Here is a 23,329-nt window from a genome sequence, read left to right as displayed (position 1 = left end):
TCACGGCAATCTCCTCCAGGAGAACCAGCTACCATGATCTTGTCAAGTCTTGCGGCAACTATTCCGCCAGGCTACTTGTGCTAGCACATGCAATTTATTCATGCGGGCCCATATAATTACTCATGCGACCCCGTGCAACCGTCGCGGCCCTCCTGGCCCGGCGAGTTCCGAGACAGTGAAGGCAGGCCCGCCCGCCCCGTCGTGGCCTCAGCTCAGAGTAAGGTTCCCGGCTAGTACGGAACCTTGCCCTGGCTCAAGTCCCGAGTTCGGCCGGGCAGAACATGCCGAATCACCTTAGCAGGTTCAATGTGAGGAATTAGAATCAGGGCAAGGGGATGATTCTATGAACTTCAGGGCGGACGCCAACTACTAGAGGAGGAGATGTCGCCTGAGACTTGCTGAGCAGCTTATCCTGATTCGCCAAGTTGACAGGTTTGTACTTGCATGGATCGAACATCCATTATCAGTTCCTCCATCGGGGCTTCGTGTTGTGATTGGAGGGCCATGTTCTGATAGATAAACATAGATGCGTATTCATACCAACAGAAGCCCTCGGCTCCCGGGCCTCCATTCAAGCGGATGCATGCTATAAAATCTTTGACACCGTCGCGCTGCCTGACGCCATGAACACTGCTGTTCGGGCTAACGCAGTCATTCCTCCTGTTCTGCCCCTCCACTTTCCCTTGCAACAAACTAATTGTTCCATGTGCGGCCTTGAAATCGCATTCGAGACCGCTGGTGTAAATCATTGTATCAATCTTTCATACTTCCCAGGAGCGTTCATGAAGCGATCTTGGCAAGATCGTCTGACAACCACCACCTTACCTCTGAGTTGCATAAACTTTCCGATGGTTGCTCAATACATCGAACATAGAATTCCCAAACTACCATGGTCGGAGTCTGGGAACTATTCTCGTGATGTCGGAAGAGGTCACACTACTACTGAAGGTAATATGGCCCATGATGCAAGCCTTGAAGGGGAACGACCGCGGCATCTTCCGCTGCGCCGGCAGCGACTATGGCGGAGGAAGAACAGCTCTTCAGGCTGCGTGGCAGCGGTACCATAGCGCACTTGTCGACCACGCGCACCATGCCCCTCCAGGTCCTCGCTGCGGTCTTCAAGGTAGGAGCGTATCAACGACATAGCCTCGAGCTCGGTTACAGCGACGTGAAGAAGCTCGAGCGAGGCAAGGCGTCTTTGCAGCGGTTCCGCATGAAGCTCAATGCTTGCTTCCAGTCCAAGGTCCCCCAGAGCCTGCCGCCAAGCATGCTCTTTGACGGAACCTCTGAGAGCAAGCGAGGCGATCCTCACGTCGGGATGGTTTGTCAAGCTGACATGACGGTCTGTTTGAAGCACGATGCGTATCTCTCTGTCTTGCTCCAGACCGTGATAGACAACCCAGCGAGCGACGTCATAGCAGTCATGCCGGGCCCGGCGGGGTCGGCGGATTACAAGCAAGTACATGTCAAACAGCACGAGTACATCTCGTTCGAGATGGCAGAGACGCCAGACAAGGTGTGCGAAAAGATCTACCAGCTCAGCCGGCTATGTCACGTTCTGAAGGAGGAGTTTATCGGAGAGCAAGCGAGGATTGCAGCTACGGGGATACTGGTGAATGGCAAGAGAGAAGACTTCGAGCTCGGGGCTGAGGTAGTGAGATCGTTCTTGTCAGAGGCCAAGGCTGATCCCGACCTTTGCGAGCTTTTCGACTGGCAAGTGCCCATGTTTGTGTGCTATGCTCCCATTCGAACAGATCTCGATGCCTGCAGGTCAGAAATCGAGCTCCTCAGGATGGAAGTCGCTGACATGAGATCAAGAGACAAGGCCCTCAGAGCAGAGCTCTTCAACGGACTAGCAGCATACATGTCGGACGACTACTTTCATTGCAAGGCTGACGCCATGAATGACCTTAACCATCTCTGTGACTACCTCGACGAAGATGAGACCGAGTGATGTAGAAGCGCGATGCTGTAAGGCTGCCGTCAGCTTGCGCCGGGACCCAGTCCCTGGCACAGTGCGGGAGGAGAGACATAGTTTGCGAATAGCTTGAAGCCGCCTCCTGTTGCGATCGTAATACATCACAGCTGTCCCTGTCACAGCCTTGGTAATTAATGCTGCTTATGGTCGAGACGATGTGCGGCCTGCATTCACACCCGCCGTCGGGATGCCCACCGATGCGTCAAGACCCCTCCCGACAGCCCGGCCGGCTGACAGCAGAGCACAGCCCGCATCTACCTCCCGACTAGTATCGCCACTGCCTGCATGGTCTCCTACCCACGTGTGATGTTACTGCAAGCCCGCTCCCGAGCGCCCATGAAGCGGACTACTCGGATCTCTGCTCTCCGCACTCTCCCAAGTGAGGCTCAAGTGCAGAACCTTGACCAGACTGCTCGCGTCATGATCACAACCGACTCGAAATACTTTCAATGCGCTTGTTATTCGAGTATACACAGGTCCCTCCCAAACACCTCAATCCCCAACAACGCTCTGCTCCTCCTTCTGTCTCATCTCACGCGCCGCAGTCTCGATGTGAACCAGGAACCTGCCAAGCAAGCTTCAGCTCGCGCCTGCTGCATCCTTGCCACAGCTCACCTATCGAGGCTCCTCTTTGATGAGGTCATGGCTCTCTTCCAGCGTCGTCGAGACCACGTGCACCTGCGCTAGTGACTGGGGGATCGCGCTCCTACTCGACTTCACGTCCTGCGACTCGTGCCCCACTATGACCACTGAGCGAGCATGCCGGGCCCTCTGGCGCGGACTTGCTGTAGCTGAAGACGACTGTCGGATCTTGTCGTTGTCTGCTTCGAAACGAAAAAAAAAACATCAATCCTACCAGAGAGATGCTGCCTTTCCTCTTTTCTACTCTCTGACTCTGAGGTCAGCGCGATCTTCTATCAGACACCCCCCCCCCCATAGGGCCCATGATGCAAGCCTTGAAGGGGAACGACCGCGGCATCTTCCGCTGCGCCGGCAGCGACTATGGCGGAGGAAGAACAGCTCTTCAGGCTGCGTGGCAGCGGTACCATAGCGCACTTGTCGACCACGCGCACCATGCCCCTCCAGGTCCTCGCTGCGGTCTTCAAGGTAGGAGCGTATCAACGACATAGCCTCCAGCTCGATTACAGCGACGTGAAGAAGCTCGAGCGAGGCAAGGCGTCTTTGCAGCGGTTCCGCATGAAGCTCAATGCTTGCTTCCAGTCCAAGGTCCCCCAGAGCCTGCCGCCAAGCATGCTCTTTGACGGAACCTCTGAGAGCAAGCGAGGCGATCCTCACGTCGGGATGGTTTGTCAAGCTGACATGACGGTCTGTTTGAAGCACGATGCGTATCTCTCTGTCTTGCTCCAGACCGTGATAGACAACCCAGCGAGCGACGTCATAGCAGTCATGCCGGGCCCGGCGGGGTCGGCGGATTACAAGCAAGTACATGTCAAACAGCACGAGTACATCTCGTTCGAGATGGCAGAGACGCCAGACAAGGTGTGCGAAAAGATCTACCAGCTCAGCCGGCTATGTCACGTTCTGAAGGAGGAGTTTATCGGAGAGCAAGCGAGGATTGCAGCTACGGGGATACTGGTGAATGGCAAGAGAGAAGACTTCGAGCTCGGGGCTGAGGTAGTGAGATCGTTCTTGTCAGAGGCCAAGGCTGATCCCGACCTTTGCGAGCTTTTCGACTGGCAAGTGCCCATGTTTGTGTGCTATGCTCCCATTCGAACAGATCTCGATGCCTGCAGGTCAGAAATCGAGCTCCTCAGGATGGAAGTCGCTGACATGAGATCAAGAGACAAGGCCCTCAGAGCAGAGCTCCTCAACGGACTAGCAGCATACATGTCGGACGACTACTTTCATTGCAAGGCTGACGCCATGAATGACCTTAACCATCTCTGTGACTACCTCGACGAAGATGAGACCGAGTGATGTAGAAGCGCGATGCTGTAAGGCTGCCGTCAGCTTGCGCCGGGACCCAGTCCCTGGCACAGTGCGGGAGGAGAGACATAGTTTGCGAATAGCTTGAAGCCGCCTCCTGTTGCGATCGTAATACATCACAGCTGTCCCTGTCACAGCCTTGGTAATTAATGCTGCTTATGGTCGAGACGATGTGCGGCCTGCATTCACACCCGCCGTCGGGATGCCCACCGATGTGTCCAGACCTCTCCCGACAGCCCGGCCGGCTGACAGCAGAGCACAGCCCGCATCTACCTCCCGACTAGTATCGCCACAGCCTGCATGGTCTCCTACCCACGTGGGATGTTACTGCAAGCCCGCTCCCGAGCGCCCATGAAGCGGACTACTCGGATCTCTGCTCTCCGCACTCTCCCAAGTGAGGCTCAAGTGCAGCACCTTGACCAGACTGCTCGCGTCACGATCACAACCGACTCGAAATACTTTCAATGCGCTTGTTATTCGAGTATACACAGGTCCCTCCCAAACACCTCAATCCCCAACAACGCTCTGCTCCTCCTTCTGTCTCATCTCACGCGCCGCAGTCTCGATGTGAACCAGGAACCTGCCAAGCAAGCTTCAGCTCGCGCCTGCTGCATCCTTGCCACAGCTCACCTATCGAACTCCTCTTTGATGAGGTCATGGCTCTCTTCCAGCGTCGTCGAGACCACGTGCACCTGCGCTAGTGACTTGGGGATCGCGCTCCTACTCGGCTTGACGTCCTGCGACTCGTGCCCCACTATGACCACTGAGCGAGCATGCCGGGCCCTCTGGCGCGGACTTGCTGTAGCTGAAGACGACTGTCGGATCAGCACACAGCAGAAAAGGGTCTCACCATTGATCCAGATCCTTCTCCTCCCCAGCGTTCCCAGCGTCGTACACATAGCGTGATGTCGGAAGAGGTCACACTACTACTGAAGGTAATATGGCCCATGATGCAAGCCTTGAAGGGGAACGACCGCGGCATCTTCCGCTGCGCCGGCAGCGACTATGGCGGAGGAAGAACAGCTCTTCAGGCTGCGTGGCAGCGGTACCATAGCGCACTTGTCGACCACGCGCACCATGCCCCTCCAGGTCCTCGCTGCGGTCTTCAAGGTAGGAGCGTATCAACGACATAGCCTCGAGCTCGGTTACAGCGACGTGAAGAAGCTCGAGCGAGGCAAGGCGTCTTTGCAGCGGTTCCGCATGAAGCTCAATGCTTGCTTCCAGTCCAAGGTCCCCCAGAGCCTGCCGCCAAGCATGCTCTTTAACGGAACCTCAGAGAGCGAGCGAGGCGATCCTCACGAGGGGATGGTTTGTCAAGCTGACATGACGGTCTGTTTGAAGCACGATGCGTATCTCTCTGTCTTGCTCCAGACCGTGATAGACAACCCAGCGAGCGACGTCATAGCAGTCATGCCGGGCCCGGCGGGGTCGGCGGATTACAAGCAAGTACATGTCAAACAGCACGAGTACATCTCGTTCGAGATGGCAGAGACGCCAGACAAGGTGTGCGAAAAGATCTACCAGCTCAGCCGGCTATGTCACGTTCTGAAGGAGGAGTTTATCGGAGAGCAAGCGAGGATTGCAGCTACGGGGATACTGGTGAATGGCAAGAGAGAAGACTTCGAGCTCGGGGCTGAGGTAGTGAGATCGTTCTTGTCAGAGGCCAAGGCTGATCCCGACCTTTGCGAGCTTTTCGACTGGCAAGTGCCCATGTTTGTGTGCTATGCTCCCATTCGAACAGATCTCGATGCCTGCAGGTCAGAAATCGAGCTCCTCAGGATGGAAGTCGCTGACATGAGATCAAGAGACAAGGCCCTCAGAGCAGAGCTCTTCAACGGACTAGCAGCATACATGTCGGACGACTACTTTCATTGCAAGGCTGACGCCATGAATGCGCTTAACGATCTCTATGACTACCTCAACGAAGAAATTCCCGAGTGATGTAGAAGCGCGATGCTGTTAGGCTGCCGTCAGCTTGCGCCGGGACCCAGTCCCTGGCACAGTGCGGGAGGAGAGACATAGTTTGCGAATAGCTTGAAGCCGCCTCCTGTTGCGATCGTAATACATCACAGCTGTCCCTGTCACAGCCTTGGTAATTAATGCTGCTTATGGTCGAGACGATGTGCGGCCTGCATTCACACCCGCCGTCGGGATGCCCACCGATGCGTCAAGACCCCTCCCGACAGCCCGGCCGGCTGACAGCAGAGCACAGCCCGCATCTACCTCCCGACTAGTATCGCCACTGCCTGCATGGTCTCCTACCCACGTGTGATGTTACTGCAAGCCCGCTCCCGAGCGCCCATGAAGCGGACTACTCGGATCTCTGCTCTCCGCACTCTCCCAAGTGAGGCTCAAGTGCAGAACCTTGACCAGACTGCTCGCGTCATGATCACAACCGACTCGAAATACTTTCAATGCGCTTGTTATTCGAGTATACACAGGTCCCTCCCAAACACCTCAATCCCCAACAACGCTCTGCTCCTCCTTCTGTCTCATCTCACGCGCCGCAGTCTCGATGTGAACCAGGAACCTGCCAAGCAAGCTTCAGCTCGCGCCTGCTGCATCCTTGCCACAGCTCACCTATCGAGGCTCCTCTTTGATGAGGTCATGGCTCTCTTCCAGCGTCGTCGAGACCACGTGCACCTGCGCTAGTGACTGGGGGATCGCGCTCCTACTCGACTTCACGTCCTGCGACTCGTGCCCCACTATGACCACTGAGCGAGCATGCCGGGCCCTCTGGCGCGGACTTGCTGTAGCTGAAGACGACTGTCGGATCTTGTCGTTGTCTGCTTCGAAACGAAAAAAAAAACATCAATCCTACCAGAGAGATGCTGCCTTTCCTCTTTTCTACTCTCTGACTCTGAGGTCAGCGCGATCTTCTATCAGACACTCCCCCCCCGATAGGTCCTGTTTCACTTCGGCCCAACGACCGCGGCTTCTTCCGCTGCGCCGGCAGCGACTATGGCAGAGGAAGAACAGCTCTTCAGGCTGCGTGGCAGCGGTACCATAGCGCACTTGTCGACCACGCGCACCATGCCCCTCCAGGTCCTCGCTGCGGTCTTCAAGGTAGGAGCGTATCAACGACATAGCCTCGAGCTCGGTTACAGCGACGTGAAGAAGCTCGAGCGAGGCAAGGCGTCTTTGCAGCGGTTCCGCATGAAGCTCAATGCTTGCTTCCAGTCCAAGGTCCCCCAGAGCCTGCCGCCAAGCATGCTCTTTAACGGAACCTCAGAGAGCGAGCGAGGCGATCCTCACGAGGGGATGGTTTGTCAAGCTGACATGACGGTCTGTTTGAAGCACGATGCGTATCTCTCTGTCTTGCTCCAGACCGTGATAGACAACCCAGCGAGCGACGTCATAGCAGTCATGCCGGGCCCGGCGGGGTCGGCGGATTACAAGCAAGTACATGTCAAACAGCACGAGTACATCTCGTTCGAGATGGCAGAGACGCCAGACAAGGTGTGCGAAAAGATCTACCAGCTCAGCCGGCTATGTCACGTTCTGAAGGAGGAGTTTATCGGAGAGCAAGCGAGGATTGCAGCTACGGGGATACTGGTGAATGGCAAGAGAGAAGACTTCGAGCTCGGGGCTGAGGTAGTGAGATCGTTCTTGTCAGAGGCCAAGGCTGATCCCGACCTTTGCGAGCTTTTCGACTGGCAAGTGCCCATGTTTGTGTGCTATGCTCCCATTCGAACAGATCTCGATGCCTGCAGGTCAGAAATCGAGCTCCTCAGGATGGAAGTCGCTGACATGAGATCAAGAGACAAGGCCCTCAGAGCAGAGCTCTTCAACGGACTAGCAGCATACATGTCGGACGACTACTTTCATTGCAAGGCTGACGCCATGAATGCGCTTAACGATCTCTATGACTACCTCAACGAAGAAATTCCCGAGTGATGTAGAAGCGCGATGCTGTTAGGCTGCCGTCAGCTTGCGCCGGGACCCAGTCCCTGGCACAGTGCGGGAGGAGAGACATAGTTTGCGAATAGCTTGAAGCCGCCTCCTGTTGCGATCGTAATACATCACAGCTGTCCCTGTCACAGCCTTGGTAATTAATGCTGCTTATGGTCGAGACGATGTGCGGCCTGCATTCACACCCGCCGTCGGGATGCCCACCGATGCGTCAAGACCTCGCCCTCCCTCTTCCCCTCTCGCTCTTGCTCTCGCTCCTCCCTCTTCCTTTCGCCCTCCCTCCCCATCTCCGTCTCCGTCTCCCTCTTGCTTTCCCTCTCCCCCTCCCTCTCCCTCTCCCTCTCCCTCTACGTCTACCCCTCGCCTCTCCCTCTCCCTCTCCCTCTCCCTCTCCCTCTCCCTCTCCCTCTCCCTCTCCCTTTTCCTCCTTTCTCCGTCTCCGTCTTCGTCTCCGTCTCCGTCTCCCTCTCCTCTTCCTTTCCTCTCCCTCTCCTTCCCCCTCTCCTCTCCCTCTCCCTCTCCTTCTTCCCCTTCCCCTCTCCGTCTCCCTCTCGCTCCAACAAGACCTCTACCGGTCACCTTCCTTGCGCACGACAGGTCGGAGGGTAAGAGGAGACGCTGCGACTACTTGCTCCGGCCAGGCCCAGCCGCTGGTGGGGATGTAGCCTTGGTCCTGGTGATAGGGCTACGTATGTATGTCGAGTAAAGATACATGTACACTGACGTGTGGGACTGCGTGCGCTGATGATCGCGCGAGCAGCGGGTAGTCGGTACAAGCTGAAGAGGGCGAAAGGCAAGTCATGCGGTGGGTTTGATAGCTTGCACGGGTTCGTTCTAGTCGCGGCGGGGTTGCTCGGAGGAGAGTAGCGGCTTTCTGGCTTCTGCTGACCTTGGGAAGGCATCTCAGCACTGACCCAATGAAGACTCGCAGCTGCCTGTAGGCGTACCCGACGTTGATGTCTCATAGTTTGAGAAGCTAAATGCCGTCCAGTCCTCTTGTCTCGGCGATCAGGAGGGTCACTGAGCGGCCCAGTCGGATGTCCTGGAGTCAGAGGCAGCAGCCTGGCTTTCCAGCGGACTTTCAATGGCACCCTTGCCAGCTTTCAGCAGTGAGACAACCAAGAGAGTGGTATCATCCTGCGAATATTCATGACTAATCACTCCGACGATTCGCCGGATGCAGGAATGAATGAAGTTTTCCATGCAGTACAAATTCACTCAAATCCTTTTCACACGAAGGTTAAAGGTAATGGTTGACGTTTTCAAAACTTTGCTTTCATTCTGAAGTTTTGGCTTACAAACTTATCAAACAGAATTCTTCAAATGTAACAGTTGGAATTAATAACATCTCAGCCGAGCCAACGAAGTCCAAAAGTCGGCATCGGAGTTGCTGCTCTCACTCATAGTAGCATGCAAATACCATTGCAACACAATACAGGTGAGGATTAGTGTAATAAGCTGAAGCGTGGTTGTCTGTCTCTGTATCCCACAAGCATCGACTTGTAATTCTGACGCCCTGTCCCTGTACCTCTCCGATGGTGACCTACATGATGGCTGTCAGCTCGCACTCCTGCAAACTCAATTGTTTCTTGCCTGAACCACAAGCTTGTGCCGAGGCACTCCTATCTCTTTCACCTTCTCTTTGATCTCTGTGCAGAGCTCCTTGCTCAACTGCGCTGATTCGCTAGAATCATACTTCTTCCCCTTCAAGCGCTCCTCCAGCAGTGCCTTGACGGCCCTAATGACCTCGCCAGCTCGGAACTTCTCGTGCTCCTGAGGCTTGGTGATGTAGGTGTTCTCCACCACCTAGATGCAAGTGAGAGGACGATCATTCTTGGTTTTTTGAAACAATAAAATGTGCAACTCTAAGACATTCAAAGGGAACATCTTTGCGAGTCGGTGCTTCATGAATAGAGGATTGCAGCAAGACATCAGGATTTGCAAAGATCTTGTGCAAAACGCTAGAAGAATTTTGTTTTGAGCATAATTCCTTGTTTCATGTCATATGTCATCATTAGACATAATCGTTGCGTCTCATCTCACAATCACAAACTTGTTTAGAATAAAACAAGAAAACAAAGAGATTTTTCCACACCATTCAACCCACTCAGACAGCCAGCAGAACAAACATAACAGCAACTCCTTCGCTTGTTTCAGCCCCCATCCTCCAACCACACATGATCATCACCGAACCAGTCAGCATCCCAACTAGATCTCGGCATGAAACCTTCTAGTGATATATCCCTCATGCCATGTTTCTCCTCCATCGTCCTCGCCATCACCTGGATCTGCCCATGCATCTGCCCGTCTTCGTCCATGGCGCTCTTCCCGCCTTCTCGTCCGTTACTCCCAAGTCAACCGACAACACCGATGTTGACCCTCATCCCCTCATCCCCGTCTGCCGGACTCTCAGTGACTCCTGACTCGGAACCGCAAAGATCGGGCCCGGCCGGGCATCAAGCTTAATTTCAGTGTTGGTTCTCCGGCCCCGATGTTCCGGACCCTCATGCAGCACCTGACCTCGTGTGGGAGAAAATAGCCCCATAGCCAGGTGACGAGAGGGTAGGGTAGAATCAAGGGGGTGTCAGCCTTTCTAAAGGGGGATAGGGTAGTGAATTTCTCCCTGAGTACCGGTACATTTAATAGATTTTATCTGTCTGATGTGAGGGTACATATCATCAAGAACCGGTGTTAGTGCTTGATGCTGGGTGGTATGGAAACAGAGGGCAGGGGTAGGGGGTCTATAGGAAAAAAAAAGAAGCAGCACGAGAGAGGCACGCAAGCAGAGATGGCATAGAGCGAAGGACGAGGGAGTGTGAATGCAGACGGGAGAAGAGGGGGAGGAGGTTGAACAGAAGAGGGATGATGATGGTGATGTTGCATGCGAACGTAGTCGATGTTCTGCACAAGCAGAATCATCACATCGATGAGGAATGGCATGGTTCGATACCTGATTTGAGGGATGAATTCCAGAATGTAACCTAGTGTTCTATGCGGTATGTAGATTTTCCCGAAATTTCTTAGCTATCAAGTTAGATTCGATCCATAGTCATGATTGGAAGCTCATAGGCCAAGACGAGGAGCGTGGAATGGGTGGAGAGGTTGATACCTTTTGTACGGAATGGCTCCTTGCGATGTAGGCGTTAAGCTTCAATCCATGGTCGAACATGTAGACTCCAATCACACACATTCAAACACAGTGTTGTCCAGACATCGCATATGATGTATCTAGTCACATTCTTGTGGGTCTTGCGATTCCTGCTGTGAAGGGAATTTTCATGTCAGTTTGACAGAGTCTTTAAGCAAATTAGTGACAATTGAGGGAAGAGTTCTAACTGCTGGCGATAGACCATGACCAAGAAAAGGAGGAATGGTGGTAGAAATAAGCACGGACGTGGACACACTGCCATCATCCGCTGCTCCAACTGCGCCCGCTGCGTTCCTAAGGACAAGGCCGTGAAGCGCTTCCAGGTAACTTGTGCTCATGGTTGCCGTGTTGTCCTTCCTCTGCCCTCCATGATTTCTCATGGTGATAACGTGATTGTTCTCTTCTGTTTCTGCCATGCTGTATTGGAACAAACTTGTGATGTCTTGCTCCAACATAACGAGCTACTGTCAGGTTCGCAACATGGTCGAGGCCGGTTGCCAGCGAGACATGAGGGATGCAAGCGTTTTCGACAGCTACACCTTGCCTAAGCTGTACATGAAGCTTCAGTACTGCGTCTCCTGCGGTGAGCTTCCTCTCTCTTCTCCGTGTCTCTTCCCATGCCCTGTGCTGCTGCCAATTGCCGTTTCTCCTTTCTTCGTTCCCTGCTTCACTTTCTCGCTCCTCGCTGCATTTTCTGACTTTTCTCTTAGCTATCCACTCACGTGTTGTCCGTGTCCGATCTCGCACTGCCCGCAAGATCAGAGATCCTCCTCCAAGGTCAGAAAAAATCTCTTTGCTACTCCTCTCCCTTCTCTACCAAGCATCGTTCCCTCTGCCTGGTCCCTACTCTCCTGCTATTGTGTCGGTCAATGTCGTACTCCACTAGGTCTCACAGTGCCGCAGGTTTAGGGGTCCTCGTCCCGGCGACAAGGCCACCGCAGCTAAAAAGTAAAATTCTTTCGAAACAAGTTTGCAAAAAGTTCAAAAGATTAAACATTTTGAATGCAACCATAGTGCAAAATCATGATGAGAGTGGAGAGAAGAGCAATCTAAATTGGTCAGTAGGAACATCGAATTCACACTCAACTCTGTTGAGTTCATTCCCTCCAAATTCAAACAATGAAAAATAATTCTGACTGAAATCGTTATCTCCTTGCTTTGAACGGCTAAGTTGCCATTTCTTGGTCTACTGGGTACATCATACGGACATGGCATCCTCGTCTATGTCGTTACTCAGCTCATGTTGCCGAACAAGCGTTCTATTGGAGAAAGTTCTCCTGATCAACTCAAGGGAGGCATGGCGATTCTCCACGTGATGAGCGTTTCCTTCCTCCATGCTCGCGCTCGGGAGGCCATGGAAGCTCAGGTCCTGCGTGTAGATGCGGTTGAAGAACGTGTCGCTCGTGAGCAGATCTTCTACTTGAATCTTCTCTCTCTCGTCCTCCATCGCTGGCGTCCACAGTCGATCCCAGGCTGAGTGCATGAGGCCGGCGAGGCCCTGGCGCTTGTCGCGAGCTTCGATGACAGGGGAGCTGACGGAGCTGACAGCAAGAGAGGAAGGATCGACGGCATCGGACGATCTAATGGAAGGAGACTGGGTCCTGTTCCTGTTCCTCCTGGTGAAGCTGGTGTCCAGTTGCAGTTCGAGATCCTCCATGTTTGCCGCCCCCATCCCCTGCTCGGGCAAAGTAGGAGGAGAAGCCTTGGGTCGAGTGAATGAGAGCTTCGGGGATGGGTCGAGCCTGCTGAGGAGGCGATGGCTGAAGGAAGTCTTGTGCTGCTCGCCCCTCCTGGAGGAAGAGTGCCTGATGCCCTTGTCCGTCTGCTTCCTCGGTATGTGACCACCGTCGTCATGCCGTTGTGGATTCTCCGCACCCTCCTCCTCCTCTTGCTCTGGCTTCCCTCCTTCGGCCATGATGACCACATGGCGACCCTCCTTCTTTGATTTTGCACGAGCCGGGACCACAAGAGGAGGAGGAAGAACACCATCTACCTCTCCCTCTCCCTCCTGTATCGCCTGCATGTCAACCACCTTCCTGCTCTTGTGCGCTGACCACCGCCACTCTGACGGCAGCCCCTCCTCCTCCTTGGCGAGAGCGAGCTGCCTCTTGAGCCTCGTGTGCCTGAAGTTGAGGACGAGGTCGGTGTGTGCTGGGAGTCCCCTGTGCTTCCCCAGCAGCATGGCGCAGATGATGATGAGCTTGCCCAGAACGCTGAAGGCTCCGCACAGCGAGAAGTTCTTGCCGGGAACTCCGAGCGACAGCCCAACGTTGCCGTAGGCAGACACGAGCTCGAAGAGGATGGGGAAGGGCTGGAGGACGTAGTACTTGTACGCCCTCGGGTCATGGATGAAGGCGAGGAGGAGGAAGGCGAAGAGGAGGAAGGAGAGGTGGCGGAACAGGTACTGACTCTGAAACCTTGCCTTTGCCGCATGCACAGAGGAGACAGTGGGGACCGATCGGCCGTCGCTGTCCAGGGTTTGCTCGGAGACGTACATCCTGCTCACGAAGGGGGCGGCTGAGAGGTACATCATAAGGATGTAGATGATGTGCATGCCCTGGTTCAGATGGTTCAGGTCAAAGATCTGAAGACCAGCCGACCTCGTGGAGATGGTCTGGAAGAAGCCTGCTCCTGCCATGGCGGTGGCCCCGTAGCCTTCCAGTAGCTCCTCTCTCTGCAGCGAGGAGGAGAGGAAAGCTATGAACTGGAAGGTGTTGATGGCCACAAGGATGATGATCAGCACGCGCGTCTGCCCCTTGTCGAGCAGGTGAGTCGTCATCTGCAGTACCTCGTCACCCTCTGCCTCCTCCTCCTCCTTTCTCCTTCCTGCTCCTCTCCCTCCCACCCTTTCCTTCCTCTCACCCCGTCTCTCCTCCTCCCCTCCTCTCCTCTCTCCCTCCTTTCGTTGTCTTCACGCTCATCCCTCACCTGCCGGCTGTGGTCCAGCGCATACCGCAAGCCCCCTCGATCCAATTTCAGCTGCCCAGCCAGGAAGTGCACGAGGCGGACGAACCCGCGCAGGAGGATCGGAGCCAAATTATTCCCAGCGAGGATGAGGAAACAGAGGAGGAGGTAGCACTCAGGCCAGGTCTTCATCCAGTACACGGAGTCAGAGGTCAGCGTGAAGCCGCAGTTACAGAATGCGCTTGACACCAGGAACACTGCGTTCCACAGCTTTCCTAGGCCCCTCTCCTCCAGCTCCGGTGGGTTCGGGCGAACGGAGAGGGTCCCATACAAGATTCCGATCCCACAGCCCATGATGACCAGGATGTATGCCGCCACTGTGATCACCACCATCCGCAGCCCTCGCACCTGCGCCCTCCTCTCCCCCACCAGCCAGATCAGCTTCTGAGTTTGCGGGGAGTAGGGTAGTTCGAGCTTGGACAGGAATACCTCAAGCTCGGGCTGCAGCGCGTTGAAAGCAAGGATTCTGTAGATCATGGGGGGAAGGAGGAGAAAAATGATCCCTCCCAGGTTCATCATGACGTAGAGCACGATGAAGGTCTTGTTGCTGACCGCCGACATCTCGACTGTTGCGAGACCGGACCCTGTGTAGGCGGAGATGGACAAGAAGAGAGCATCGATGTAGGCGATATCGTCGACCACGTAGATGATAATGGAACCAATGAAGCTCGTAGCGAGGCAGTACGTCCACATGCTCCGATAAAAGTTCCATCGCAGAAAGATCGACTTTTGCAGATGGTGATGATCTGTGCCATCGAGGTCCAGCTCGTCCTCTGACAGCTCCCGCTCAAGCACTTGCTCCTGCTCCTGCTCCTGCTCCTGCTCCTGCTTCTGCTTCTGCTCGATTTCCTCGACCTTCATTTTTCGCAAAATTTTCCCTGCGGGAAAACTCTTCCGGTCTTGGCAAGCCTTAAATTCTACAATTTGAGCCGTCTGCCTTGCCCATTGCCACAAACTTGACGCCCTTGTCTCAAAACCCTCAACTTCTTGTTTTCACGACTCAAAACTCCCAATGTCTGCTCTCCCTCTCTCCCTCTCTCCCTCTCTCTCTCCCCCCCACACACTCCCTCCCTCTCTCCCTCTTCTTCTCCTCTTCCTCGCTTCTTCTTCCTCCCCTTTCCCCCCTTCTCTTCCTCCCGTCCACTCCCTCTACTCACCCCCTGACGCTCCCCCGGCGCAATCGGGGGAATCGCTGAGAGCGAGATCGTGTTCCCCCATCCCTTTTGTTACTGTTCAAAAATACTTTTAAAGGTTATAAAGAGAATGGGAGGTACCTGCAAAGTATAGTCAACATATAGACCTAATTTTAGATAGATCCATCCATCTAAAATGAATTTAAAATTCACTAAATAGAATCTAAAAAAACCCTCTCTGTACCTATAATGGCTTAGAATCTTCTCTTATATACATATATTTATAGAAACAGCTTAGAGTGTGCTAGGACCTTGATGCAAGTCTAATCAAAAATATAATTATAGTTATTTTAAAAATGTTTTTAACATTAAAACAATGATACTGAGGCGGAGGGCGGATCGCCCACCACCAACATGGCAGGTCAGAAGAGGGAGCGAGGGAGCGAGGAGGAGAGAGGAGGAGGAGGAGGGAAGGGGGAGTTGGAAGGAGCAGGAGAATGAATCACAGATGATGAGAAAAATTCAGCAAACGAGACTTGAAGAGATGGGATGGGGGAAGGCGGGGCGGGGGCGGGATAGATATGCTGATTGACCAGTAGCTGATACCCTGCCTTTCAGAGGAGTCTCCGAGGAAGAGGATCAAGATAGGCAAAGAGGGCCAGGAGGACGAGGGTGAACGCACCCCTCCCTGATCCCTTCGACTGACTCTGATCACGGAAGGAGAGCGGGATCCGATAAGGTCCGCTGTGGAGTGCAAGTGTATCCTTGGGGAGAGCCCAGTTTGGGATGAAGACTTGCACGTCCTCTACTTCGTGGTGAAGATAGCTTGCCTGGCACGTTCGAGACGCTGAGTATCCCCCAGGACATCAACGGCAAGAAGGTTCACAGTCACAGTCCCAAGGACGGCAGCTTCAAGACGTGGGAGCTTGAAGGGGAGGTGGGCTGTGTGGTCCCTGGTCCCGACAGGAGGAGAGTGTATGCGGCGGTCGTAGACTCGATCTTTGAGGTGTGCAGCACGCTCGGTCGCTGCGGTGGGGGGGCAGCGACACCTTGCTCCAGGTGGACGTGGAGAAGGAGGGGAAGGAGGCAGTGCGGAAGTTGGCGACGCTGCCGGAGGGGTAAGGGATGAAGGCATGCTATGCCATGGCCTGAGGTGATGGCAGGGAGTGTCCCAGTGGGTTTCGTTTCAACGACGGCAAGTGCGACCCGTGAGTGGGAGCGCGAGGTTTTGCCAGCCTGACCAGAGGCTGTGGCAGACAAGGCAGGTTGTGGATTGGAACTATGAACAAGCAGTGGAGAGATGAGAAAGCTCCTCGTGGAAAGCTGTAAGTGTTGATGTTGATAGGAGAGGGAGGGAGGGAGGGAGGGAGGGGGGTGGAGGGAGGGAGGGAGGGAGGAGTGAGAAGGTGGGAAGATTGGAGGGGTGGAGGGCGGCGAGAAGGGAACGAGGGGAAGGGGATATGCTGCATCGTTGACAAGTCTCTCAGCTATGTCTTGGACAAGGACGGGAAGTTCCGAACTGTGTAAGGAGGTCGGGGACGTTGCCCACACCTCTCATACAAGCACTGCAGTCTGACGGACGTACAACTTTCGAATGGAATGACATGGTTCAGGAGACCTGGGTATGCTCGGGAAGGGAGTTGCAAAGTTGGAAATGATGCGGGAGCAGGAGCGATGCAGGATATGACACCTTCTACTTTATCGACTCTGCTAGACAGGAAACCCGACTCCTCCTCCTCCTCCTCCTCCTCCTCCTCCTCCTCCTCCTCCTCCTCCTCCTCCTCCTCCTCCTCCTCCTCCTCCTCCGTGTGCCTGACGATGCTGCAGACGGTCTCGAGATTCGATTATGACGACAAGGATGGAAGCATCGAGGTCGGCTCAAGGAAAGAGGTGGTGAAGATCCCTACTGCAGGGGATGGAGGAGGCGTTCCTGACGGCATGACGATCGATGGTGGCCGATCTTTCCTTCCTTGCTACCTCCCAATCGCATTCTCAGAACATCCTGCTCATCCTCTACCTCCTGCCTTCTCCTCCACTTGCTTTCACCTTCTTGCCCTTACCTTCTTTCAGCACCTCCTTTTTACTTTCCCTTTCCCCCTTTGGCTCCTTCTCATGCGTCTGCAGCCGATGGTCTACTGTGGGTCACCCTCGGGGAAGGCGGTGCAGTGGCCCAGTACGATGCGGAGACTGGGGAGGAGGTGCAGGTAAAGGAGGAGGAGAAGGGCAACAGAGCTCGTGGCCATCTGACGTGCATGTAGAGGTTCAAGCTACCGGTGAAGAGACCCACAGCCTGCACGTTTGGAGGAGAGGACTTGCAAGAGGTCTCCTTCATCCTGCGATTGTGCTCCCCCCTTCCCCTACTTCCCTCATGTTGTGCTCCTCATCAGTTTCTGCGTTTGTTCCCGTTCTTGTCCAGTTACTGTTCGTCTGATCTTCTACTCTTGTCGCCTCCCCTCCTCCCCCACGGCTCCTACTCGACTTAACTCTGATCGTATCAACAGTTGTACATCACAACGCGAGAAGAGACAGGTCAAGAACCGTCAGCTGCAGCTGGGCACTTGCTTGTGGTACTACCCAAGTCTTCCTCTCCCTGTCTTTCTGTGTCTTAGACTTCGATGCAGGCAAAACTTGACAAGAGCAAGGGGCATGCAGCAGCATGGCGGTGTAAAGCAATATGATCGACGGAATTCAACTACCGATATCAACAAACCATACACGACAAGAAACTTGAAACAAGAGTGTCTGTTTCGTTGCACCAAGGCAAGGGCAAGTTAGGCCAGATGATCTTCCAGAGCATCGTCGGTGAGGCGTTTCTGTAGCAGATGATTACCATGGAAGGAGAAAAGGGGATTGGGATAGGAAGCAGATTGTCTACCCCGCACAGAGTACCAGGCAGTGGAGAAGATGAGGAGGGACAAGTAACACACCTTGAGCTCCTTGTGCCTCTTCTCGATGTTGTTGTGGATGTCATCCTGAAGGGGGGGGGGGGGGAGAGAGTAAGACCAGCAGGCAAGAGCACCAGAGAAGAGCAGCAGGAGCAGGAGCAGGAGCGGAGCAGGACCGAGATGAAGAAAACGAGATGAATAAACGTGAGCAACCTGAATCTCCTTCAGACGTCTCATCTCATCGCTGGATAGCTGCAAAGACAGAAAAACGTTCAGAACAGAAATCCTCACGTCGTCCATCGTCAAATCACCTGCTCAACAACTTTTGTCTTCTTCAACCACAACAGAGCAGTGCACACAACCCCAACGATCAGGAGAACCTGTGTATGACAACCTCTGTGAGTTTCTTGTCAGTCTTCATCCCATCTCTTCTCCTCACCGCTGCTGGTACGCCTCCGGCGAAGCGCAAGATCGTGCAATATACGTTCTTGTTGACTGGCCGATCCTTCACTTCCTGTTGTGTTCCATTACAAGAGACTTGTGAAACACGTGGAGGGAACAATCAGATGAACACAAGAAAATAAAAAAAAAGACGTTGAGCATACACAAATGAACAATATCAACAGATTCCTTTCATGGAGTCCTCTATACCTTGATGGTAGAACCAGGCAATTTGTGAACAGTGACATGTTCTCCCTAGACAACGCCAGGAGTTTCATTTTGTACATCTTGTCAACACACTCGAGACAGAGACAGACAGAAACAAAAACGAGGAATAGCACTAGGGGAGTGAGTAGCGTGGCCCGCAGAAGAATATCAAACCTGCTGCTCGCAGATTCCGATCACATCGGTGTCCGCGTAGTTCAAAAGCGCCCAAATGACGAAAATTGAAAGGAACACAATGAAAGCAGACGACAAAACCCCTTTCCATACGGTTGCAAACTATGAAAACAAGGAAACAAATCAAAATCGTTGAAACAGAAACCTCATGTCACGATCTACCGCGTTGTGACTGGCACACTTCTTGTTGCGCTCGATCTTCTCATCGACTATCTTGCTCAGCGCCTCGCAGTCCTTGCTAAGCTCGTCAAGCACCTTGGAACAGAGACGTCAATCACAGCGCAGTCATGTCGTGCGGCTCTCCGTACATCTTGAACTCTGCTGTCTATCTCCATGCGAATATTCTGACACAACTCTCCGATCTTGTTCGGCACCTATGAGGAAGAATGTCAGCATCCAAGTTTGCTATTCAAGTTCTTCAAACCTTCTGGTTCGTCTGCTCGTCAGCACGATCTGCAAATTTCCAGCAGAAAGCTGTCAGGTGACAAGGCTTCTATCATACTCTACGAGCAAACCTGGCAAAAACATAGTATGCAGCTTCAGCGCGTGGGTTGCGCGAACGCGTCCTTGAAGCTCTTGAACAATCTGTGAGACGACGTTGGTACGATCGATCTCATCCCCTGCATCATCCCATCAGTCCGGACGCACTCGCCTCTGCACAATGTCCGCAAGTTTACCGGCAGTGTCGAACTTGGTTAGGTAATACGACATCTTTGCCGAATGGTTGACCGCCAGCTTCTCAACCACATTCATGCATCGACTGACAAGAGCCTTGCCGATCGGATCGAGGAAGACCATGATCATAGTCGCATGCTCGGCCAACTCGTAGATGACCGACTCAACATCGAAAGGATACTTGAGAGTCCCTGTGCTGACACCATTACCACAGGAACAGTAGGAGTTTTGCAACAACACCGTCTGTGAGCCCAGGAGTGTCAATGAACTCCACGAGAGGAAAGTTCTTCTCCTCCGAAGTCGAGAACTCCGTGGCTGGGAATGTGATGGTCAGCAGCAACTTCTAGTTATTCGGAGATCCAAGGTGTTATGAAAACTCACTGAGGAAATCTGTCACGCCCTCGATCTTCTTCAGGCCTTGGATCTGAAGCAACATCCTTCAGGGATCAGGGAGAAACAACAAGTGAGATCTACATGAGGAAATGCGCTCATGGTCTGGGGCCCCCTCCATGTCGTGCGCTGCTTTCCACGCCTGATCATCGTGATGCCGGCGGTTTCAATCGCAACACTCTCCTTCTGGATCTTCTCCCCGATGTACCTGAAGCACCAGCCAACCTTGTCAGCTCAGCACGAAGATCAGCAGAGATTCTTTCTTCATCCCACCAGTTGGTGAAGGAGGACTTTCCCGCGGAGTGGTTACCGATGAGCAGGCAGGTGATCCTGTCTCTGGGAGGCCGCATGTTGACGGCGCGTTCAAGGAGGTCCTTGGGAAGATGCTGGAACAACAGAACGACTTAATTTAACAAGTCGGACATCTCCAAGGACACAAGGATAGACCACAAGACACACTGTGCACGCACGCTTGCTTCTGTCATCTACGGAACATTCTAGAAGCAAATGATGCCCCAGTTGACATTCAAGATTACAGGTAGAACCACATGAGTGGTTTACAAGATTTCTCGTCAAGTGGAATCACAAACTTGATCCATCCTCGAAGATACTCATGGGCTCATTACATCTCAACCATCACCGGCGGCCGCTAACCCTCAACGCACCCGTCTTTCTCAAGACAACAACCCCACATTCTTCTGGTTCTAACCCAAAACAATCTAGCCCTAGTTCGTCAGCTGCTCGTACACATCATTATATCCGAGATCCATCATGCCAACCATGACGTCTCACATTCGCTCTCGCCGACTTTTCTGCCCTTTCACCACGTGCAACCCCCATTCTCCTCTCACCTTTGTGAAAGCATCCTGACGCGAGAGGAATGCTGCATAGGACTTGAGATCTTTGGCCATGCCCTCATCTCGCGCATCGTAGATTCTGGCAGCTTCGAGAAGGATCTGTTCCGTCACTGGTCGCGCTCTCACGCCATCGCCCTTGCGAGCTACCATGGTGTGAAAGGAGGGGAAGGAGTGGTGGAACCCCTTAGCAAATTTGTGGATGATCTGGGGTGGGGTGATGGAAGCACGGGTTATATCATAACATTTTTGCTCTAAATTGATAGGTAGGGTCATTCTTTGAAGGGGTGGTAATTGGATGGGAGAGTGGAACCACGAGGTTCGGTAGGCATGTGAAAACTTGGAATGGCAGTGCCAAAACAGGGGGTACTAAGAGGAAAAAGTAGGGGTACTGAATGGAGGAACTAGGGTATAGGCTCTCTGGGGGTGGTACTGGACACATCAGCAAGGAGATTTTTTTCCATTTAAATTTTACTTAACAAAGAAACAAATTAAGTGAAAAGTAGTTAAATCAGATTGGAAGACAGCTAGAATGTCTTTAAATCAATCAAGATGACTGATATTTAGTCAAGAAGTTACCTAAAGCAAGTGGCTCGGCTTATCTGGTCAATTCGATTTAAGTGGCAACTGGGCTAATCCGAAGAGGGGGGCTGCTTCCTCGCGTGGGCGATGAGCGCTGAGTGCTTCTTTCGCTTCGAGGAAGCATGTAGCAGATCGTCATGCCGTGCGTTACTCCGACTCGATACAAACAGCCATGTCCACGGCTCGCCGTCTGGTCGCCGTCTGCCTCCAGCGCGTCTGCTCGGTCGGGCGTGTAGAGGGAGACCCTGAAGGTCAGACCGATGAGGAAGCACAGGGGCAGCAAGAGCAGGTGAGGATGCAAGCGGAGGAGACTCACCAAATCATGGGGAAATGGAGGAACTTCGCCGCAGCTAAGATCCGAACCACGGGATCACCAAGACAACAGCATCCTAACCAGATTGTAGTCACTGGAGCGGAGCAGGATATAGCGACACTCCTTCTGACCGTCATGGAGGACCAGGATGGTGTAGTAGCGAATCAGTGGCCCTAGTGCGAACCAGCACGACGCTAAACGTGGCACTGCAGTCCTCCATGATGAATGCTATTTTTATTTTTGTTTACGCGAGGGCGGCTCAAGACGTAATACAGGTTCGGATACAGCGACGACACGACGCAGCGCAGGTCGAAATAACCTGCACCTCGTGGGATACGCACGATACTACAGCGGGCTGCTGTTCTCGATTCACGAGGGCTATCGTCGCATAACTGGAGGGCCTGCAGCGATGCACTGAACGCACCAACGAGCACAAGAGAGGAACAAGCAGGCCAACACGGAGTTCTTTCATGCGATCAATGCTATCCCCGAAGAGCAGAGACCCTGCCAGCGTTGTGGCACAGGGAGGCCTGGGGTATGCCCGCGGTTAGTAGCTTCAGCACTGGAAACGGCAGCGACTACATTGACCACTGCGGCCCTGTCCTTTCGAACATCTCATCAGGGGCAGACAACTGCCGAACCAGTTCTTGGTGCCCTGCATACGACAGCCTTGGAGGAACACCAAGTGCTCCACCCGACGCAACCCCGGGGCTTCCGAGGAGGAAGAGGCTGCAAAAGACAGGCGTGGAAACTGCTACAGACAATCCGGGGCCCGGAAACAATGTCTGATTGTCGCGTATCTCGATCTTAGCAACTTCTTTGGTACCATACGACGCGAGGTTGTGCTGCATCTTCTGGGCACCTTTGGGCTCTCAGATCAGGACTCAATCATCCTAGGCAAATGTCTGGAGGAGATGGCCTTTCGGATCCTAGATGACCAGGGACCACTTGCAGAAATACAGCTCCACAAGGGAATCTTGCAAGGCTCCGCTCTCTCGCCTATCTTGGCTCTGTGCATTACATCGGCGCTGGCAAGACTCCTGGACACGGTCCCAGGGACGGTCAGCTTTGGTGGGCAGGACTACCATCAGAGCTGGTACGCAGACGACGTAGCGCTCTTGACAGACAGCGTCCGAGAGCTGCGCTCACCGATCGACTTAGTGGAACAATTACAACCCAGTGCAGCTGTGTTGGTAGGTAGTGCTTGCCCTTAAGTTTGTTACCAAGCTCTCTGGTCTTTGTGAGGATGTACTCCTTCTCGAAGGTTGTATGCACGTCCTCCCAGGAGATCAGAGAGCGGCATGCCTCTTATATCTGCAGGTTTGTGCGTGAATCGCGACCCGGAATCCAAGGTACCGGAAAGATTGATGGGCAGGCAGATACTTGATTGATTTTAACTGTGCACACCTCCTGGATCTCCGAGTGGAGGCGGTAGTCATACCCCGATATTTCGCTTTTCCCTGCGTTGATTTCCAGCTCCGCCCACTGGCAGACTTGTCTCTATAGTCACGATCTTTCGGTACTCCGCCGCCATCATGCATAGGAACGACGAGGAACTAGACCAGCTTTACAACGTGTGAACCCAAGCCATGCGAGCCGCTTGGAAGCGCCCCGGGCCCTCTCCACGGCAAGTATCATATTCCAGGCCCCCAAATACACAGGGGGGATGCAGCTCGAACACCCTAAAGTCATTCTCGGACGAGACGCA

The 23,329-nt window shown here is 53.6% G+C and overlaps 13 protein-coding genes across 13 annotated transcripts; 9 read left to right on the top strand and 4 right to left on the bottom strand.

Annotated features, from left to right (window-relative positions):
• Positions 1-1,018: 1,018 nt before the first annotated feature.
• GUITHDRAFT_109707 (hypothetical protein) lies at positions 1,019-1,954 on the top strand (the record flags this gene model as incomplete). The annotated part of the gene is made up of 1 exon (XM_005831171.1): positions 1,019-1,954. One exon carries the CDS (start codon positions 1,019-1,021, stop codon positions 1,952-1,954), a length of 936 nt encoding a protein of 311 aa, XP_005831228.1.
• Positions 1,955-2,314: 360 nt separating this feature from the next.
• Positions 2,315-2,665, top strand: GUITHDRAFT_109706 (hypothetical protein; the record flags this gene model as incomplete). Its single annotated transcript, XM_005831170.1, has 1 exon — positions 2,315-2,665. The coding sequence occupies one exon, from the start codon at positions 2,315-2,317 to the stop codon at positions 2,663-2,665; it is 351 nt and encodes a 116-aa protein (XP_005831227.1).
• Positions 2,666-2,980: 315 nt separating this feature from the next.
• Positions 2,981-3,916, top strand: GUITHDRAFT_109705 (hypothetical protein; the record flags this gene model as incomplete). Its single annotated transcript, XM_005831169.1, has 1 exon — positions 2,981-3,916. One exon carries the CDS (start codon positions 2,981-2,983, stop codon positions 3,914-3,916), a length of 936 nt encoding a protein of 311 aa, XP_005831226.1.
• A 516-nt stretch (positions 3,917-4,432) lies between these two features.
• GUITHDRAFT_109704 (hypothetical protein) lies at positions 4,433-4,824 on the bottom strand (the record flags this gene model as incomplete). Its single annotated transcript, XM_005831168.1, has 3 exons — positions 4,433-4,505; positions 4,556-4,730; positions 4,776-4,824. The coding sequence occupies 3 exons, from the start codon at positions 4,822-4,824 to the stop codon at positions 4,433-4,435; spliced, it is 297 nt and encodes a 98-aa protein (XP_005831225.1).
• Positions 4,825-4,930: 106 nt separating this feature from the next.
• GUITHDRAFT_109703 (hypothetical protein) lies at positions 4,931-5,866 on the top strand (the record flags this gene model as incomplete). Its single annotated transcript, XM_005831167.1, has 1 exon — positions 4,931-5,866. The coding sequence occupies one exon, from the start codon at positions 4,931-4,933 to the stop codon at positions 5,864-5,866; it is 936 nt and encodes a 311-aa protein (XP_005831224.1).
• A 360-nt stretch (positions 5,867-6,226) lies between these two features.
• GUITHDRAFT_109702 (hypothetical protein) lies at positions 6,227-6,577 on the top strand (the record flags this gene model as incomplete). Its single annotated transcript, XM_005831166.1, has 1 exon — positions 6,227-6,577. The coding sequence occupies one exon, from the start codon at positions 6,227-6,229 to the stop codon at positions 6,575-6,577; it is 351 nt and encodes a 116-aa protein (XP_005831223.1).
• Positions 6,578-6,886: 309 nt separating this feature from the next.
• Positions 6,887-7,822, top strand: GUITHDRAFT_109701 (hypothetical protein; the record flags this gene model as incomplete). The annotated part of the gene is made up of 1 exon (XM_005831165.1): positions 6,887-7,822. The coding sequence occupies one exon, from the start codon at positions 6,887-6,889 to the stop codon at positions 7,820-7,822; it is 936 nt and encodes a 311-aa protein (XP_005831222.1).
• A 1,278-nt stretch (positions 7,823-9,100) lies between these two features.
• On the bottom strand, positions 9,101-10,169 carry GUITHDRAFT_152998 (hypothetical protein). Its single transcript, XM_005831164.1, has 3 exons — positions 10,120-10,169; positions 9,431-9,643; positions 9,101-9,380 (listed from the first exon to the last, which is right to left on the bottom strand). The coding sequence occupies exons 1-3, from the start codon at positions 10,153-10,155 to the stop codon at positions 9,234-9,236; spliced, it is 396 nt and encodes a 131-aa protein (XP_005831221.1). The 5' UTR covers positions 10,156-10,169; the 3' UTR covers positions 9,101-9,233.
• A 1,014-nt stretch (positions 10,170-11,183) lies between these two features.
• Positions 11,184-11,993, top strand: RPS26e (small subunit ribosomal protein S26e, cytoplasmic). Its single transcript, XM_005831324.1, has 4 exons — positions 11,184-11,308; positions 11,457-11,568; positions 11,696-11,762; positions 11,889-11,993. The coding sequence occupies exons 1-4, from the start codon at positions 11,189-11,191 to the stop codon at positions 11,935-11,937; spliced, it is 348 nt and encodes a 115-aa protein (XP_005831381.1). The 5' UTR covers positions 11,184-11,188; the 3' UTR covers positions 11,938-11,993.
• Positions 11,994-12,183: 190 nt separating this feature from the next.
• On the bottom strand, positions 12,184-14,810 carry GUITHDRAFT_109699 (hypothetical protein; the record flags this gene model as incomplete). The annotated part of the gene is made up of 2 exons (XM_005831163.1): positions 12,184-13,764; positions 13,914-14,810. 2 exons carry the CDS (start codon positions 14,808-14,810, stop codon positions 12,184-12,186), a joined length of 2,478 nt encoding a protein of 825 aa, XP_005831220.1.
• Positions 14,811-15,496: 686 nt separating this feature from the next.
• On the top strand, positions 15,497-17,760 carry GUITHDRAFT_139803 (hypothetical protein; the record flags this gene model as incomplete). The annotated part of the gene is made up of 14 exons (XM_005831162.1): positions 15,497-15,503; positions 15,701-15,754; positions 15,803-15,897; positions 15,945-16,088; positions 16,142-16,200; positions 16,246-16,290; positions 16,339-16,407; positions 16,570-16,603; positions 16,654-16,704; positions 16,910-17,033; positions 17,207-17,286; positions 17,341-17,403; positions 17,584-17,649; positions 17,704-17,760. The coding sequence occupies 14 exons, from the start codon at positions 15,497-15,499 to the stop codon at positions 17,758-17,760; spliced, it is 948 nt and encodes a 315-aa protein (XP_005831219.1).
• Positions 17,761-17,853: 93 nt separating this feature from the next.
• Positions 17,854-20,879, bottom strand: GUITHDRAFT_109697 (hypothetical protein; the record flags this gene model as incomplete). The annotated part of the gene is made up of 16 exons (XM_005831161.1): positions 17,854-17,895; positions 18,010-18,054; positions 18,181-18,219; positions 18,279-18,347; positions 18,407-18,481; positions 18,790-18,909; positions 18,970-19,062; positions 19,116-19,181; positions 19,232-19,260; positions 19,323-19,427; positions 19,485-19,673; positions 19,723-19,797; positions 19,864-19,906; positions 19,957-20,080; positions 20,146-20,258; positions 20,724-20,879. 16 exons carry the CDS (start codon positions 20,877-20,879, stop codon positions 17,854-17,856), a joined length of 1,383 nt encoding a protein of 460 aa, XP_005831218.1.
• A 601-nt stretch (positions 20,880-21,480) lies between these two features.
• Positions 21,481-21,798, top strand: GUITHDRAFT_109696 (hypothetical protein; the record flags this gene model as incomplete). Its single annotated transcript, XM_005831160.1, has 1 exon — positions 21,481-21,798. The coding sequence occupies one exon, from the start codon at positions 21,481-21,483 to the stop codon at positions 21,796-21,798; it is 318 nt and encodes a 105-aa protein (XP_005831217.1).
• Positions 21,799-23,329: the final 1,531 nt, after the last annotated feature.

The sequence above is a fragment of the Guillardia theta genome (genome assembly GCF_000315625.1).
Source record: "Guillardia theta CCMP2712 unplaced genomic scaffold GUITHscaffold_41, whole genome shotgun sequence".
Classification (NCBI taxonomy): Eukaryota; class Cryptophyceae; order Pyrenomonadales; family Geminigeraceae; genus Guillardia; species Guillardia theta.
This window is presented reverse-complemented; position numbering and strand designations above follow the sequence as displayed.

What these genes read in the sequence shown, in the direction of transcription:
- RPS26e (XM_005831324.1), top strand. Translation starts at nt 11,189, where the DNA reads ATGACCAAGAAAAGGAGGAATGGTGGTAGAAATAAGCACGGACGTGGA. An exon ending in TCAGTACTGCGTCTCCTGCG is followed by an intron (nt 11,569 to 11,695) that starts GTGAGCTTCCTC and finishes CTTTTCTCTTAG; the next exon opens with CTATCCACTCACGTGTTGTC. An exon ending in ATCAGAGATCCTCCTCCAAG is followed by an intron (nt 11,763 to 11,888) that starts GTCAGAAAAAAT and finishes ACAGTGCCGCAG; the next exon opens with GTTTAGGGGTCCTCGTCCCG.
- GUITHDRAFT_152998 (XM_005831164.1), bottom strand. Translation starts at nt 10,155, where the DNA reads ATGGACGAAGACGGGCAGATGCATGGGCAGATCCAG. An exon ending in AGATGCATGGGCAGATCCAG is followed by an intron (nt 9,644 to 10,119) that starts GTGATGGCGAGG and finishes ACTTGCATCTAG; the next exon opens with GTGGTGGAGAACACCTACAT. An exon ending in GGCACAAGCTTGTGGTTCAG is followed by an intron (nt 9,381 to 9,430) that starts GCAAGAAACAAT and finishes GCCATCATGTAG; the next exon opens with GTCACCATCGGAGAGGTACA.